A 15,846-nucleotide genomic window follows, 5' to 3' on the forward strand; every position below is an offset into this window, starting at 1 on the left:
CTCACTTGAACCTTAGAAGTGAATCGACTGGAGTTAATTCCCGAATAAGTATCTTACACCTATCCAATCAACCCCTATTTTTTCCCCTTGATATCTTCTTGCTTACTCTTGTTGCAATTGTCATTAGCCAATAGTTAGACTTTTAGTTAATGTTAGTTTTAATTCACACTAATCTAAATTTTTTATCATCTTGAATAGTAATAAAGCTGTAAACTACGAAAATACTATTTAACTCCAATCACTGTGGATACGATATTTTCTATACTATATTAGACTAGCGAGCATAATTTTGTGTAGCTCGTCACCAGCCACACTGGAAAATGTGAAGGATCCACTTCACAATCATAAATTGACTGATGTTGAAGTTAATAAAGGAACAGTGCTTGATCAGGAGAACCCTATAATCTCTAAGGCAGGGGAACCAAATGAGAAAGATAATGTTGTCGAACTTGAAACTCCTATTGCTAATAACTCTATTGGGAAAGAGAAAAACAAGAACAAAGCCATACAACAGAAGCAACAACCACCTGACCCCATTCCTATTCAGGGTAAGCAGCTGCTGAGGACTACTAATAAATCCAGCTACAATTCTAAGGGTGCAGAAGTGACTAGGAACCATGACCCTAGTGCCACTAAGCTAAAAGATGTAGCAACAAAGGAAAGTACTGTGGAATGGGTTCAAAGGATCTTTGTTAATTACAAGGAAGATTTTAATATGACCCTAAACCATTCATGCCAGAAGATACCATCATAGACCTTTGTGGAATCACCTCAATCTACTAGAGCTATTAGAATTAACACACACACATGGGGTGATGAATGCCATGAGTTTGAGCCCAACTATGAGGACAACACAAGATTAACAGAGGCAGATCATAGATCTAACACACAACAACAACATGCAGCCAAAGAGTACAACCTGGTTATTGTAAATCATAGCCCAACTGGAGAGCTTCTATCAAATATTGAAGATTCACAGCAAGGTTTTGCATCAAGGGATAAGATGATGGATGTTGATGCAAACATACTTCAAGAAATAGAGAGGGCAATCACTCAAATTGATGGTGGGAAGCAACTAGCCATCAATAAAATAGTAATCTCACCAACCAGATCAACAATGAAACCAGGTCTGGGTAACATTTATAATCTACAATTCAGAATGGTACAGAAAGCAATGGGAACTGGAGGTCTAAACTCAATGATGCTAGAGGAAACAACTACATTTGAACCAAAACATGCTTTGGTTCCTCACCGACCAAATATAGTTGAGATAAATCCACTAGCTAGTGCTTCTGGAACTGGATTGCCACTACATCTTCAGCTAAACATGCCTCTTAAGTTACCTTTACAAGCCCTACATGAACTGATCTTGTTAACTATGGAGAGGAAGAGGATGATGAATCAACAATAGAAAACTTTAAGGCAATAGCGAGGGAAGCAGATTTATCACCCAGAGCTGGTGATAAGAGTGGAAAAAAGGAATAAAACAAGGCTAAACCAAAGAAATTCCACAAGCAAAACGGATCCTGCCCAGAAGGGCTGCATCACAGACCAAATGATGATCAAGACATTAATCTGGAATATTAGGTCTGTCAACACTCAGCAGGCCTTTCCTAGGGTAATCAATATGCAAAGGGAGCACAATTTCTGTGTGATAGCACTAATGGAGCCTTTTCAAACGTCAGGGCATATACAAACATATAGGATCATATTGAATATGGAAACTGCCTTCTCAAATTTAAATGGGAAGATATGGTTGTTCTTCGATTCTACGGTTGATGGGAGTTGGTTACAGAAACTGCTCAACAAGTGACTATAAGGGTGTTCCACCATAATCTTGGCCAACACATTTTGATGACTTTTGTGTATGCAAAATGCTCATCGGTGGAGAGATTGGAATTATGGGATAGCTTGTATTACTTGGCAAATGACATGAAATTACCTTGGTTAGTGGGAGGTGACTTTAATGTGGTATTAAATGAAGATGAAAAAATAGGGGGTTGTCTAGTATATCCACCTGAATATGAGGACTTTGCTTTTTTGTGTAAACTCATGTGGTTTGTTTGATCATGATTATAAAGGAAGCCCATTTACATGGTGGAATGGGAGACCTAATTCAGAGTGCATTTTTAAGAGATTAGACAAGATTTTTGTCAACTTACAATTTCAGCAACTATTTCCAACAACTGAAGTGGAGCACTTGATCATGACATGCTCAAATCATGCACCATTGCTAATGACTTGTGGGGAACAAACCACAAACTTTGTCAAGCCTTTCAAATTCTTGAATTTCTGGACAAAACATACTACATTTAACTAGGTGGTGAGGTAGAATTGGAATGTTGATTTCATTGGAGATCCATTTCTAATGTTCAAGCATAAATTGAAGAAGGTAAGGGCAACATTATCTAAATGGAGCAGGGATACATTTGGAGATATTTTCAAGCAACTGGATATACTGGAAGACATTGTGAAGGTCAAAGAGATATTGTTTGAGGAGGAGCCAACAATTGAGAACATAATAGTCCTTCAAAAAGCTCAGGAAGAAATGAAGAAATACTTGAGTATAGAGGAGCAATTCTGGAAGCAAAAAGCTGGGATGACATGGTTTGCAGAGGGGTATAGGAACACTAATTTCTTTCACAACAATGTCAATGGCAAAAGAAAGAAGCTGCAATTGAAAAGGATCCAGAATGGAGATGAAAATTAGTTGAAAGATCAAGAACAAATGGCCAATGCTACAGTTGAATTCTATCAAAGGCAGTTCACTAATGAAGGGAATCCTACAGATGTTTCCATGCTGGAGAATTTACCTACTTTGGTGACTTTGGAGCAAAACTTGGAGTTGTGTAGATTTCCAACAATAGAGGAAGTTAAGGCAACAATTTTTAAGCTAAGTGGAGATAGTGCCAGTGGTCCTGATGGATTTACTGGACTATTTTATCAAGAATGCTGGAAAGTAATATGCTATGACATACATGATATGATACTACATTTCTATGGTGGTGCACATTTGCCCAAGTCTATTACTCATACTAATTTGGTGTTGCTACCAAATAAGCCCAAGGTGTACACTTTCTTAGACTTAAGACCAATAAGTCTGAGCAACTTTATCAATAAAGTGTTGTCTAGAGTTCTACATGATAAATTGGAGCAGTTCCTGCCCTCTCTAATATATCCTAATCAATCTGGATTTGTGAAAGGGAGGAGCATATTTGAGAATATACTACTCACTCAGAAAATTGTCACTGACATAAGATTGAGAGGCAAACCTGCCAATGTTATCATTAAGCTAGATATGGCAAAGGCATATGACAAGGTTTCATGGAAATATTTGTTACATGTACTAAGAAAAATGGGATTTGCCGAAATTTTTATTAATACAGTATGGAATTTGGTGTCAAACAACTGGTATTCAGTTTTGGTGAATGGACAACCCTCAGGTTTCTTTAAGTCAAGAAGGGGAGTTAAGCAAGGTGATCCTTTATCTCCTGCCTTATTTATTTTGTCAGTTGAGATACTGTTTAGGTCCTTGAATAAGCTCTTTGAAGACAAGTCATTTGTTGGATATGGTATGCCTAAGTGGTCTGATCCTTTGAACCACTTGGCATATGCTGATGATACAATAATATTTACCTCAGCTCATCCTCCTTCATTGAGTAAGATCATGGCAATACTGGGCATATATGAACAGGTGTCAGGCTCAGTGATCAACAAATCTAAGAGCTCTTATTACATGCATGTTAATGTTGCACATGCTTTGTTCCAGGCAGTAGGTGACATTACAGGTTTTGCAAGAGGAGAGTTCCCCTTCACATATTTAGGGTGTCCAATATTCTACACTAGAGGAAGAAAGGATTACTATTATGATCTTATAAAGAAAATAAAGGCTAAATTGCATTCTTGGAAAGGAAAACTCCTATCATTTGGAGGAAAGGCAACACTAATTACAAGTGTGTTGCAAATTATACCATTGCACCTACTTTCAATGTTCGATCCCCCTAAAAAAAATATTATTGAGCACTTTCATAAAATCTTTGCACGTTTCTTTTGGAGCACCAAAGAGCAAGGTAGGAGCAGCCACTGGGCTTCCTGGCAGAATCTATGCCTTCCTAAAGAAGAAGTAGGTTTAGGGTTTAGGTATCTCCATGATGTATCCAAATCTATGTTTTCTAAACCGCGGTGGAGGTTCAAAACTGCTAAATCACTATGGACTAACTTCATGTGGAATAAGTACTGCAAAAAGGAATTACCAACACTAGTGTAATTTAGACAAGGCTCTCATGTTTGGAAAGAAATGATGCTTGCTAGGGAAGAAGTTGTCACGACCCAATTCTCCCTCTGTAAGATGTCATGACGGCACCTAGTCTATACGACTAGGTAAGCCTAACAAAATACAAAAATAACAAAACTTGAAGTAAAACTTAACAACTAACTGCAACAGATAACTAAATAACTGGTAACAATGTTGCTTGGCATGTGCAATAACCAACACTCTAGTAATACACATTATTCCTAAAACCCGGAACATCATAAGTCATAATCTACAGAGGGAAACTACAATCGCTATACACCAGAGTCTAATAAAAGAAATACGGAAGGTAACTGACATAGGGGACTCCGAGGTCTGGGGATGCGACAGATGTACCTTGAAGTCTCCGTACAACAACAAGCACTCTCAGTTAATAGCGGGCTGATGAGAAGCACCTGTATCTCCACACAAAACATATGCAAAAGAGTAGTATGAGTACACCACAACGGTACCCAGTAAGTTCCAAGCCTTAACCTCGGTAGAGTAGTGACGAGGTCAGGTCCGGGCCCTACTGGAGATATAATAATAAGACAGATAATATAATAAAATGAAGTAAAACAGGAAATATAACAAAAAGAATTCATAGAGAAATAATAACACAGCACAATGCGATAACAATAGGGGCACTCCTGAGATACTGTCTCGTAGTAAAAAATAAAATAAACACTCAACATAGGGTCTCCCGAGATACCGTCTCGTAGTCCTAAAAGTAAATATGCGAGGAGATCTCCCGAGATACCGTCTCGTTGTCTCAAACGTAAATATGCAAGGGGATCTCCTGAGGTACCGCCTTGTAGTCCCAAAATTAAATATACAGGGAGAACTCCCGAGGTACCACCTCATAGTATCAAAAGTAAACGTGCAGAGAGAACTCCCAAGGAACCGGCTCGTAGTATCAGAAGTAAACACACAGCTCAAACCGATCATTACAACAATTAACAACAATATTTCTACAGTTAATACTGATAAAGAACAAGGAAAACCGAAAATCAACTAGTCATGCTTCACAGAGTTCAAATAAGCAGTTAAAGCACATAGACATGCAATAATAGACTAAACAGGATAACTACACATATTGGAATACCTCAATTAAGAATGGAAACAGACTAATACTCATTGAAATGGTATAACTCAAATTGAAAGGAAAACAGATTGATACTCAGTAAAAATCGGGTTTTACAACAATATAGCCCTTGTATGTACTCTTCAGCTCACGTACACGGTGTTCACATATCACAACAGTACCAAATCCTTACGGGATTTTCCCCACACAAGGTTAGGCAAGCCACTTACCTCGAACCAAGCTCAATCAATCGGTTAAAATCTTAGGAAATGTAGTGAATGATTGAAAGAAACTAGTTTAGAATCACTTACGAATGATTTGGGGAAGAAGGGTTCTTTGAAAAATCGCCTCTAGGGTTTCTTGTTTTGAAAATTTGAGAGAATGAACCAAAATCCCGTCTAAGTCCCATTTTGATCAGCTGCAGATATCGCATTTGCGACCTGGGGTTCGCAAATGCGAACCCCGCAAATGCGAAGTCCTTCTCATCTCTACTTTCATCGCAAATGCGATGACTTGTTCGCAATTGCGAACATTTATCTTCCGCATTTGCGACCAAATTGATCGCAAATGTGACCAAGCCTACCCGAGCCCCACTTCGCAAATGCAAACTCTCGCCTCCCCGCAATTGTGACCTCTTGATCGCAAATGCGAACTTATGCCAACCCAGGTACGCTTTGCAAATGCGAGCCTCGCAGGATTTGGGATGTTCGCAAATGTGAATACTGATCTCGCAATTATGAGATCAGAGACCAGTACTAAGAATTGCAGAACACCAGCTGAGTTCTAAGTCTAAACCACTCTGTACCCTATCTGAAACTCACCCGAGCCCTCAGGATTCTAAATCAAATATGCACACAAGTCTAATAATATCATACGAACTTGCTCGCGCGATCAAATCGCCAAAATAACACCTATAACTATGAATTTAGCATCAAATCAAAGGAAATTTTCAAGAAAACTCATGAACTTCTAACTTCACAACTGGACGTCTAAATCACGTTAAACCAACTCCGTTTCACAAATTTGACAGACAAGTTATAAATATAGTATTGGACCTATACCGGATTCCGGAACCAAAATATGGACCCGATATTAATAAAGTCAAACATTGGTCAAACTTTCAAAGTCATTAAGCTTTCAAACTTTCAAATTTCAGCAAAGTCCGATAACTCGGGCTAGGGACTTCCGAATTCGATTCCAGGCATACGCCCAAGTACCAAATCACGAATACGGACACACCGGGACCGTCAAAACATGAATCCGGGTCCGTTTTCTTAAAACGTTGACCGAAGTCAACTCAAATGGATTTTAAGGCAAAACATTCCTATTTTCTTAGTTTTTAACATAGAAGCATTCCGGAAAAACACCAGAACTTCAAACACAAATCGAGGAAGGCTAAAATGAGGTGTTTAAGGCTTTAAAGCACCTAATTACTTTCTAAAGCATAAGATGACCTATCGGCTCATCACATTCTCCACCTCTAAAATAACCGTTCATCCTCGAACGGACATAGAAAAGTACTTGGGCTGGTGAAAAAGTGGGGATATCTACTTCGCATGTACGACTCGGACTCCCAACGGGCTGACCTCTCCACTACACTCGGACCGAAGGATAACTCTTCGACCTCAACTGACGAACCTGGCGGGATAGAATAGCCACCACCGGCTCCTCCTTGTAAGTCAAATCCTTGTCCAACTGGACAGAGCTGAAATCTACCACGTGGGACGGGTCGTTGTGATATTATCGGAGCATGGACGCATGGAACATCAGATGAACTGCTAATAAACTCGGTGGCAATGCAAACCTCTATGCCCGATATACCTAGGGCTCAACTTGCCCTTCTTTCCGAACCTTATCACACCCTTCATGGGTGATACCCGGAGCAACACTCTCTCTCCGACCATGAATGCAACATCACAAACTCTACGGTCGGCATAACTCTTCTGCCTGGACTGAGTTGTGCGAAGTCGATCCTGAATAATCTTGACCTTATCCAAGGCATCCTGCACTAAATCTGTACCCAATAACTGAGCCTCCCACGGCTCGAACCATCCAACTGGCGATTGACACCGCCTACCGTATAATGCCTCAAGGTCGTGGACATGATAGTTCTTCTCATGAACCTTCAGCTGCCTGGACGCATAGGCAATCACCCTACCGTCCTGCATCAACACCGCACCGAGACCAATCCACGACGCATTACAATATACAGTATAAGAACCCAAAACTGTATGCAATACCAATACTGGGGCTGTAGTCAAAGCCATCTTGAGCTTCTAAAAGCTCTCCTCACTCTCCTATGTCCACCTGAACGGAACACCCTTCTAGGTCAGCCTGGTCATAGGTGCTGCAATAGATGAGAAACCCTCTACAAATCGACAATAATATCCTGCCAACCCAAGAAAACTTCGGATATCTATAGCCAGATATCTATTGCCAACACTAATCTCGCAATTGCGAGATCAGAGACCAGTACCAAAAATTGCAGAATACCAGTTGAGTTCCAAGTCTATACCAATCCGTAGCCTATCTGAAACTCACCCGAGCCCTCGAGACTCTAAACTAAATATGCACACAAGTCTAAAAACATCATACGAACTTGCTCGCATTATCAAATCGCCTAAATAACACCTAAAACTATGAATTTAGCATCAAATCAAAGGGAATTTTTAACCGGATATCTGAATCACGTCAAACCAACTCCGTTTCTCACCAAATTTGACAGACACATCATAAATATTATATTGGACCTATACCGGGTTCCGCAACTAAAATATGAACCTGATATCAATAAAGTCAAACATTGGTCAAACTTTCAAAGTCATTAAGCTTTCAAATTTTAACAAAGTCCGATAACTCGGGCTAGGGACTTCTGAATTTGATTTCGGACATATGCCCAAGTCCCAAATAATGATTCGGACCCACCGGGACCGTCAAACTACAAATCTGATCTGTTTGCTCAAAATATTAACCGAAGTCAACTCAAATGTATTTTAAGGCAAAAATTTCATATTTTCTTAGTTTTAACATAAAAGCTTCCCGAAAAAACACCCAGACTGTACACACAAATTGAGGAAGGCTAAAATGAGGTATTTAAGGCTTCAAAGCGCAGAATTAGGTTCTAAAACATAAGATGACCTATCGGGTCATCCCAGAAGTGGAACATACGATATTGTGGGAAATGAAGAGTGGAACCACAAGCATATGGCACAAAAAATTGACTGGAGTAAGCGCACTATATCATGTTTTACCCCCACATTTTCCAATTAATGAGGATTTACAAGAGGTGGCTAAACTAAGGCAAGAAGAAGCATGGAATGAACATTTGATTGATCAAAGTTTTACAGAAGAAATTGCAGAGCATTTTAAGCAAAATGTCCAGTATGGAGGCAGTGAAGAATTATAGGATAAGCCATATTGGATGCCAACATCTTCTGAAAAATTCACTGTAGGGAATGCTTGGCAGATTCTTCGACATAGAGCAGATCCTAATTAGGAGCTTAAAAATATGTATATCAAAGGTTTGCCATTCAAGATATCATTCTTCTTGTGGAGATTATGGAGGCACAAGGTGGTTACTAATGATTTATGGAGAAGACAAGGGTATAGAGTCGTGTCCAGATGTTGGTGTTATCATCATCCCCAGGAGGAAACAATTGAGCACATATTCTTAACAACCCTACAACTAATAACGTTTGGAGGACATTCTTAGGGGCATGATGGATTAATATATCATTGGTGCATGTGAAATAAGTGATAAGGGCTTGGTGGAATACTAAGTGTTGTCCAAATTTGAAGCCACTATTTCATGCAGCACCAGCCATAATTACATGGGAGTTGTAGAAAAAGAGGAACACTGGAAAGTATGGAGGTACAGTTTCAACCAGCAGAGTCATACATGAAGTTAACAAAACATTGCATTATTTGGCAAGGATGAGGTATCCATGATTGTCAAACATGTCACTGCTTTGTCCAGATATGATAATCTACCTGGAAGGATATAAACCTATTCTTATTACTAGGACAATCACATGGCAGGCGCCATATGCATGATGGTTCAAATGCAACACTGACTGAGCTTCAAAAGGGAACCATGGTCCTAGTTCACTAGGCTTTTGTGTGAGAAACAAAGCAGGAGATTTGTTGTATGCGAGGTCTGTGGACTTGGGGATAACAAGAAATGTTGTAGCTGAGGCCAAGGCTATTGTACAAGGCTTAGAATTCTGTATGGAGCAGGACCTTCACCCTCTCATTTTGGAGACTGACTCATTGCTTATAAAGAAGGTTATTGAAGGAGAATGGGATCCACGTTGGAGTATAGTTGCAAAAATGCAGAAAATTAAGGAGATGCAAGATCAATTTAATGTGATTTTTCAACATGTATTCCGAGAGGGAAACACAGTTGCAGATTTTATAGCTAACATTGTTTTCTCTTTTGTAGGTACAACTGAATTCCATTCAATTTCTGAACTGCCTAGTGCAAGGAGGAGACTAATCAATCTTGACAAGTCACAAACTCCTAATCCTAGGGTTAGGATTTCCAAAAGAAGAGCACCAGATTGATGGTGATACTAGGTTTGTTACTGCACTGCCTTACTTGGTACATTAATATGCTTAGTATCTGTAAATTGTTAGAGTATTTCCAAGTGGTATTAGCATGGTGTAATGCTCATTATGTAGGTTCTTTAATGTTGAATTGAGGTTCACATACAAGCAGGTTGTGGAAACATCACTCAAAAAGGTTTATGACTATTGTAATGTATAAACATAAGTCTCAGCATGCCCTTAGGATTGGCTTCTGGTTATGCGTTACTTACAATATGTTTGAGCACTCCAATAGCTGGGATCTCATTATATTCCCAGAATTTATAGGTGCTTGTCTATTTATGTTTATTGCCAAGACATTAGTAAGTGGTATTGTCATGTTTTCATGCCCAATCTGGCAATATAATAGCAATATACAAAGTTGCATCGAATGGTGTATAGACTGCTGCTAGCAGCTTCTGTTATGTCATACAGTAACACATTTTCCCCTCATGTGCGTAGTGTCTATATGTATGGTTAACTACTGGCAGGTACAACTAGATACCTATTAGAGCAGTATGTTTATTAAATATGACATCCCACTACAACAACATTTCATGAATGATCAAAGATGTTGCTTAATGATACTGGAAGGTGTAATGTTTCAGATTAGTATGATTTGTAATGTCATGGCATTATTCAGTTGTATTAACATGTATACATGTCCAATATGGAGGCGTTATGGCCTTGCAAACATGTGCATTATATTAACAAATATAACACCTTTCAGTACATCCATTTGGCTACTCTCATTTTACTTGTTGTTGTGTTGGACTTCATTGGATACTAACATTGTTCCTGGAGTGGAAAACTACAAAGCAATACGGCCATGTTTTCCAACGAACAATACATTTTGCCTTCATAAAACAAGATCAAGTACTACACTGGCTACTTTTGCTGCTATACTGCTGCTGATACATCAACTGTCTTTTGTGTTGAAGCCAAATTTGGGGGTCCTCTAATTCACCCACACTGCAGTTTGTTCCCAGCTAGGTAATTCTACGCGTGGGACATATACAAAAAACATGAACCTGTAAGTCGAATTGTTCTGGTCATCTTCTAATTGTGTTGGTGTGGCTTGGATGTTCGCAATTGCCTTGTCTATTGGAAACCAAAATATGGCGTCTGGTGAGAGTATTAAAGGTGCTACTTTAAGGTTTTGCATGAGCCAAGTGGATACAGACATCAACCGATGTGGGGAGTTGACAACATCATCTTTTGTAATAAATATGATATACCTGTTTATTAACAATAACATAGTTTGTTTGAATTTTATATATATAAATCACTAGGCACAGAACCTAGTGGTATAGTTGCTTAAACAATGCTGAAAAATAATAGCTTAACATTATAAAAAAGCTATTCTAATATAAATACTATAATAAATAAATGAAGTAAAATGTTATAAAACATATATGTGCATTTAAATAATAAATTTGGATGATTAAGTCATCACAAAATAATTTGAAAGGATAATTAATAAATATTTGAACATTTAAAATGCGAGAAAATCAATTTTAAAGCTTTAGAAATTATGGAAAATTATTGAAATACTTATTTGGATTTTGTAAATTGAGTAATGATGCAAAAATGATATTTTAAAAGTATATATAATATTTTATAAAATATGAGGGCAAAATTGGGTATCAACAGTTGCTCCTTTTTACCCGGAAATGATGAAAGAATTGCCGGGTAAAGAAAATAATGATCAATTTTATCCGAAATGAGTGAGGGTGATGTTTTTGTTTTTAAAAAATGAGAGTCGAACCCTGGTTCTTGAGTTGCCTACATATCCCTGGTGTTACGGGAATTAGGCCGCGTGTAGTTCTGGATCCAACGGTGAACGAAACTGATGGAGTTGTTATAAGAGTGGTCGTGTGCTTCGAAGAAGGATCTCTTGGATAGGATAGTGTCGTGAGTAACGGATAATTTTGAGTGGTGATATCAATGCGAATTTGAATGTTACGGATATCCGAGATAAATGATCGGGCGGTTGCAGAACAAAAAGTAATTGATTGCCGGTCATTGGTTACGTTTGAGATCGTCAAAGAATGTGAACATTGTGAATGGAAACGGGAGCGATAATTTCTCCCATTTGTAGAACGGTTACCTCCCGAGTTACCTGCAAAACGTAAGACATGATGCATGCGAATATATAGGGTTATTGCGACAATTTAAACATGATGCAAATTCCCTTCGGACCATGAGAGTTGTCTTTGGACGGTGAGGATGATCTCCTTAGACCATGAAGTCCTGGGCCATAAAGCATATGACAAGGGACTACAGGCCATGAAATGGTATCCTCGGGCCATGAGGATGATGCCTCTGGATCATGACGCCTTTGAATAATGATGTGCAGTTTCGAGAGATCCTTAAGCCATGGCATGATGTCTTCGGGCTATAAGGATGATGCCTTCAGACTATGGCGCCTTCGGACAATGTGGCGATGTTCATCCCATGAAATGCAAAGATGCGTTGATATCGATTGTTTGATAGAGGAAAAAAGTGATGCTTAGTCATATACGAGAACGAGACAAGGCATCGCTTAGCCTTGTATGTGATGAGGGCAGTGCTTAGCCCTATATAGGCGAAGGCAGTGTTTAGCCTTATGCAGTAATGGAGGCAGTGCTTAGCTTCATGCAAATGTAACAAAAATGGTGCTTAGTCTCATGTAGAGAAAGGCAGCGTTTATCCTTATGCAGTAATGGAGGGAATGCTTAGCCTCATGCAATGTAATGGAGACAGTGCTTAGTCTTATGCAAGGAAAGAAATGTTTAGCCTCATGCAATGTAATGGAGACAATGTTTAGCCTCATGCAATGTAATGGAGACAATGCCTTGTCTCATGCAAGGAAAGACAACGTTTAGCCTTATGCAATAATGAAGGTAATGCTTAGCCTCATGCAATGTGATGGAGAAAGTGCTTAGTCTCATGCAATAATGAAAGCAATGCTTAGCCTCATGCAATATGATGGAAACAATGCTTAGTCTCATGCAAGGGAAGGCAGCGTTTAGCCTTATGCAATAATGAAGGCATTGCTTAGCCTCATGCAATGCGATGGAGACAATGTTTAGTCTCATGCGAGGGAAGGCAGTGTTTAGCTCTATACAGAGAAAGACAATGCTTAGCCTTATGCATTGATGAGGGCAGTGCTTAGCCCTATGCAAAGAATGAGGGCAGTGATTAGCCCTATGCAGAGAAAGGCAGTGCTTAGCCTTATGCAATGATGGGGGCAGTGCTTAGCCCTATGCAGAGAAAGGAAGTATTTAGCATTTAGCCCTAGCGATAATAGAGGCAGTGTTTAGCCTCATGCAGATAAATGCGAAGATTAAATATGAGAAAGAAAATGATTCTTAGCTTGACGCGTTTGTGCTTGGTGACTTATATCATTGGAGATAGCATTCTTGTTATGTGTTTGTGGTCATGCATGTCATGTCTGTTATGCCTTCATCCAATAAAAAATCATGATTTTCTTTTTCTTTTTTTGGGGGGGGGGGGAGGGGAAGGTTGGTCCGTGCCTTTGATTATTCATTTCGCCTTTGCTCCTTGTCTTGATACCTTATTCGAGTCACCCTGGGTAACATCTAGATACTATAGAAAAATAAATTTTTTGAAAATATGTATTTGTGATAAATCATTTGTGAAAAATGCAGTCGTTCAAAATATGTGATGATGCATAAATCAAATAATTTATCGAATCGGAGACTGTGACACGTTTCGAGATATTGCAACCTTCTCAACTCAGAATTTTGAGGACCCTCCTATAAATTCTGCCCCAGTTTAAATACATGCTTCCGACAATACACTTCTTGGCGAACTTTGATGTAATGAGTTTGACAAAACTCAAAATCTTGCCCTGGTTCCTGACCGTAGAGGGGAAAGAAGATTTTATTATGATGGGACAGAAACCACAGGGCTGCCTACGTATCCCTTCTTAAACAAGAATCAGGTCAAGTGTAGTTCAAGTTACATCAAATAGAAAGTGCAAACATAATCTTAAACATAATATCTCTTGACTGCGTCCGAATTGATAGGTTTTAGCCATATTTCTCCATCCATCTCTGCATGTATAAGCGATCCTCCTGTCAGTACTCAGTGAACCATGTAAGGACCTTGCTAGTTAGGTGAGAATTTCCCTTTTGCTTCGTCCTGATGGGGACAGATCTATTTCAACACCAATTGCTCTTCTGTGAATTGCCTCGATCTAACTTTTTGTTGAAATCCCTTACAATTCAATTCTAATAGAGTTGACCTTGACACACTGTGTTTATTCTCTTACCGTCAATGAGAGCCAGTTGCTCATACCGGCTCCGTATCCATTCAGCATCGCTGAGTTTGGCCTCCTGTATGATTCTTAGGGAGGGAATCTCCACCTCAACAGGTATAATAGCTTAAGTACTGTAAACCAATATATAGGGGGTTGCCACAGTTGACGTACGAACTATGGTGTGGTATCTGAGCAAAGAAAATGGTAGATTTTCATTCCATTGCTTATAGTTGTCCATCATCTTCCTTAATATCTTCTTGATGTTCTTGTTGGCGCTTCCATGACTCTGTTCATCTGCAGCCTGCATGTTATAGAATTTCGGTGCATGATCTTGAAAGTTCCATACATGGCTTTCATCAGATCACTGTTGAGATTGGCAGCATTGTTGGTAATGATTGACTCAAGTACTCCAAATCGACAAACGATACAATCCCAAACGAAGTCTTCTACGACCTTCTTAGTCACAGCATAATAGGAAGTGACTTCAACCCATTTTGTGAAGTAATCTATAGCCACCAAAATGAACATGTGTCCGTTTGAAGCAGCGGGTTCAATTGGTCCGACGAAATCCATGCCCCAGGCAGAGAAAATCCAGGGTGAAATCGTTGCATTGAGTTTATTGGATGGCACTCGTATCATAGCAGCATGTACCTAGCATTGGTGGAACTTCTGTACATACTTGATACAATTTGTCTCCATAGTCATTCAGAAATACCCTTCCCTTAATATCTTCTTGGCCAGAACAAATCCGTTCGTGTGAGCTCCATAGGTTCCGGCGTGTATTTCTTAGAGAAATCTAGACGCCTCCTTGGCATCAACACATCGCAACAATCCTAAGTCAGGAGTCCTTCAATACATAATTTCTACGCTCTGAAAGAAGTGGCTAGCCAATCTTCGGAGCATGCGCTTCTAAGTGTGTGTAGCATTCTCTGGGTATTCTACTTTCTCCAAATACCCCTTGATATCGTGGAACCATGGATTTCCATCAAACTCTTCTTCAACATGTGCACAATAAGATGGCTGCTTTCAAATCTGAATCGGGATAGGATCGTTGAAAGTTTTGTCTGGATGTTGTATCATGGAATACAAGGTATACAATGCATCTGCGAACTCGTTCTATATCCTCAGAACATGTTTGAATTCTATCTTTATGAACCTCTTGATCATATCTTGGACACAATGCAAATACGGCAATATTTTGGTGTTCATGGTGGCCCATTCTCCTAATACTTGGTGTACCAATATATCTGAATCTCCGATTACCAGCAACTCCTGAACATTCATGTCGATGGACAATTTGAGTCCTAATATGCAAGCCTCGTATTTTGCCGTATTGTTGGTTCATGGTAACATGAGCTTTGCGGATACTGGATAATGTTGACCAGTTTCTGATTCTAAAATAACTCTGATGCCCACTACTTTGAAGTTGGATTCTCTGTCGAAAAATATCCTCCAACCATCATATCTTTCGACAATATCTTCACCTACAAATGACACTTCCTCGTCGGGAAAATACATCTTCAATGGTTCTTACTCTCCATCTACGGGGTTCTCTGCCAAGTGATCGGCCTATGCTTCTTGCCCTTTGACTGCCTTCTAAGTCACATAGATGTCAAACTC

At 39.3% G+C, this 15,846-nt stretch overlaps 1 protein-coding gene across 1 annotated transcript; it reads left to right on the forward strand.

The window, feature by feature from the left end:
* The first annotated feature begins 2,368 nt into the window (after nt 1–2,368).
* On the forward strand, nt 2,369–2,710 carry LOC138893624 (uncharacterized). The gene has a single exon (XM_070178268.1). It carries the CDS (start codon nt 2,369–2,371, stop codon nt 2,708–2,710), a length of 342 nt encoding a protein of 113 aa, XP_070034369.1.
* The last annotated feature ends 13,136 nt before the right edge of the window (nt 2,711–15,846 follow it).

This window comes from Nicotiana tomentosiformis, chromosome 6 (genome assembly GCF_000390325.3).
Source record: "Nicotiana tomentosiformis chromosome 6, ASM39032v3, whole genome shotgun sequence".
NCBI lineage: Eukaryota > Viridiplantae > Streptophyta > Magnoliopsida > Solanales > Solanaceae > Nicotiana > Nicotiana tomentosiformis.

Bases quoted from the DNA above. Each gene is read 5' to 3' on its own strand.
- LOC138893624 (XM_070178268.1), top strand. From the start codon at position 2,369: ATGTTCAAGCATAAATTGAAGAAGGTAAGGGCAACATTATCTAAATGG.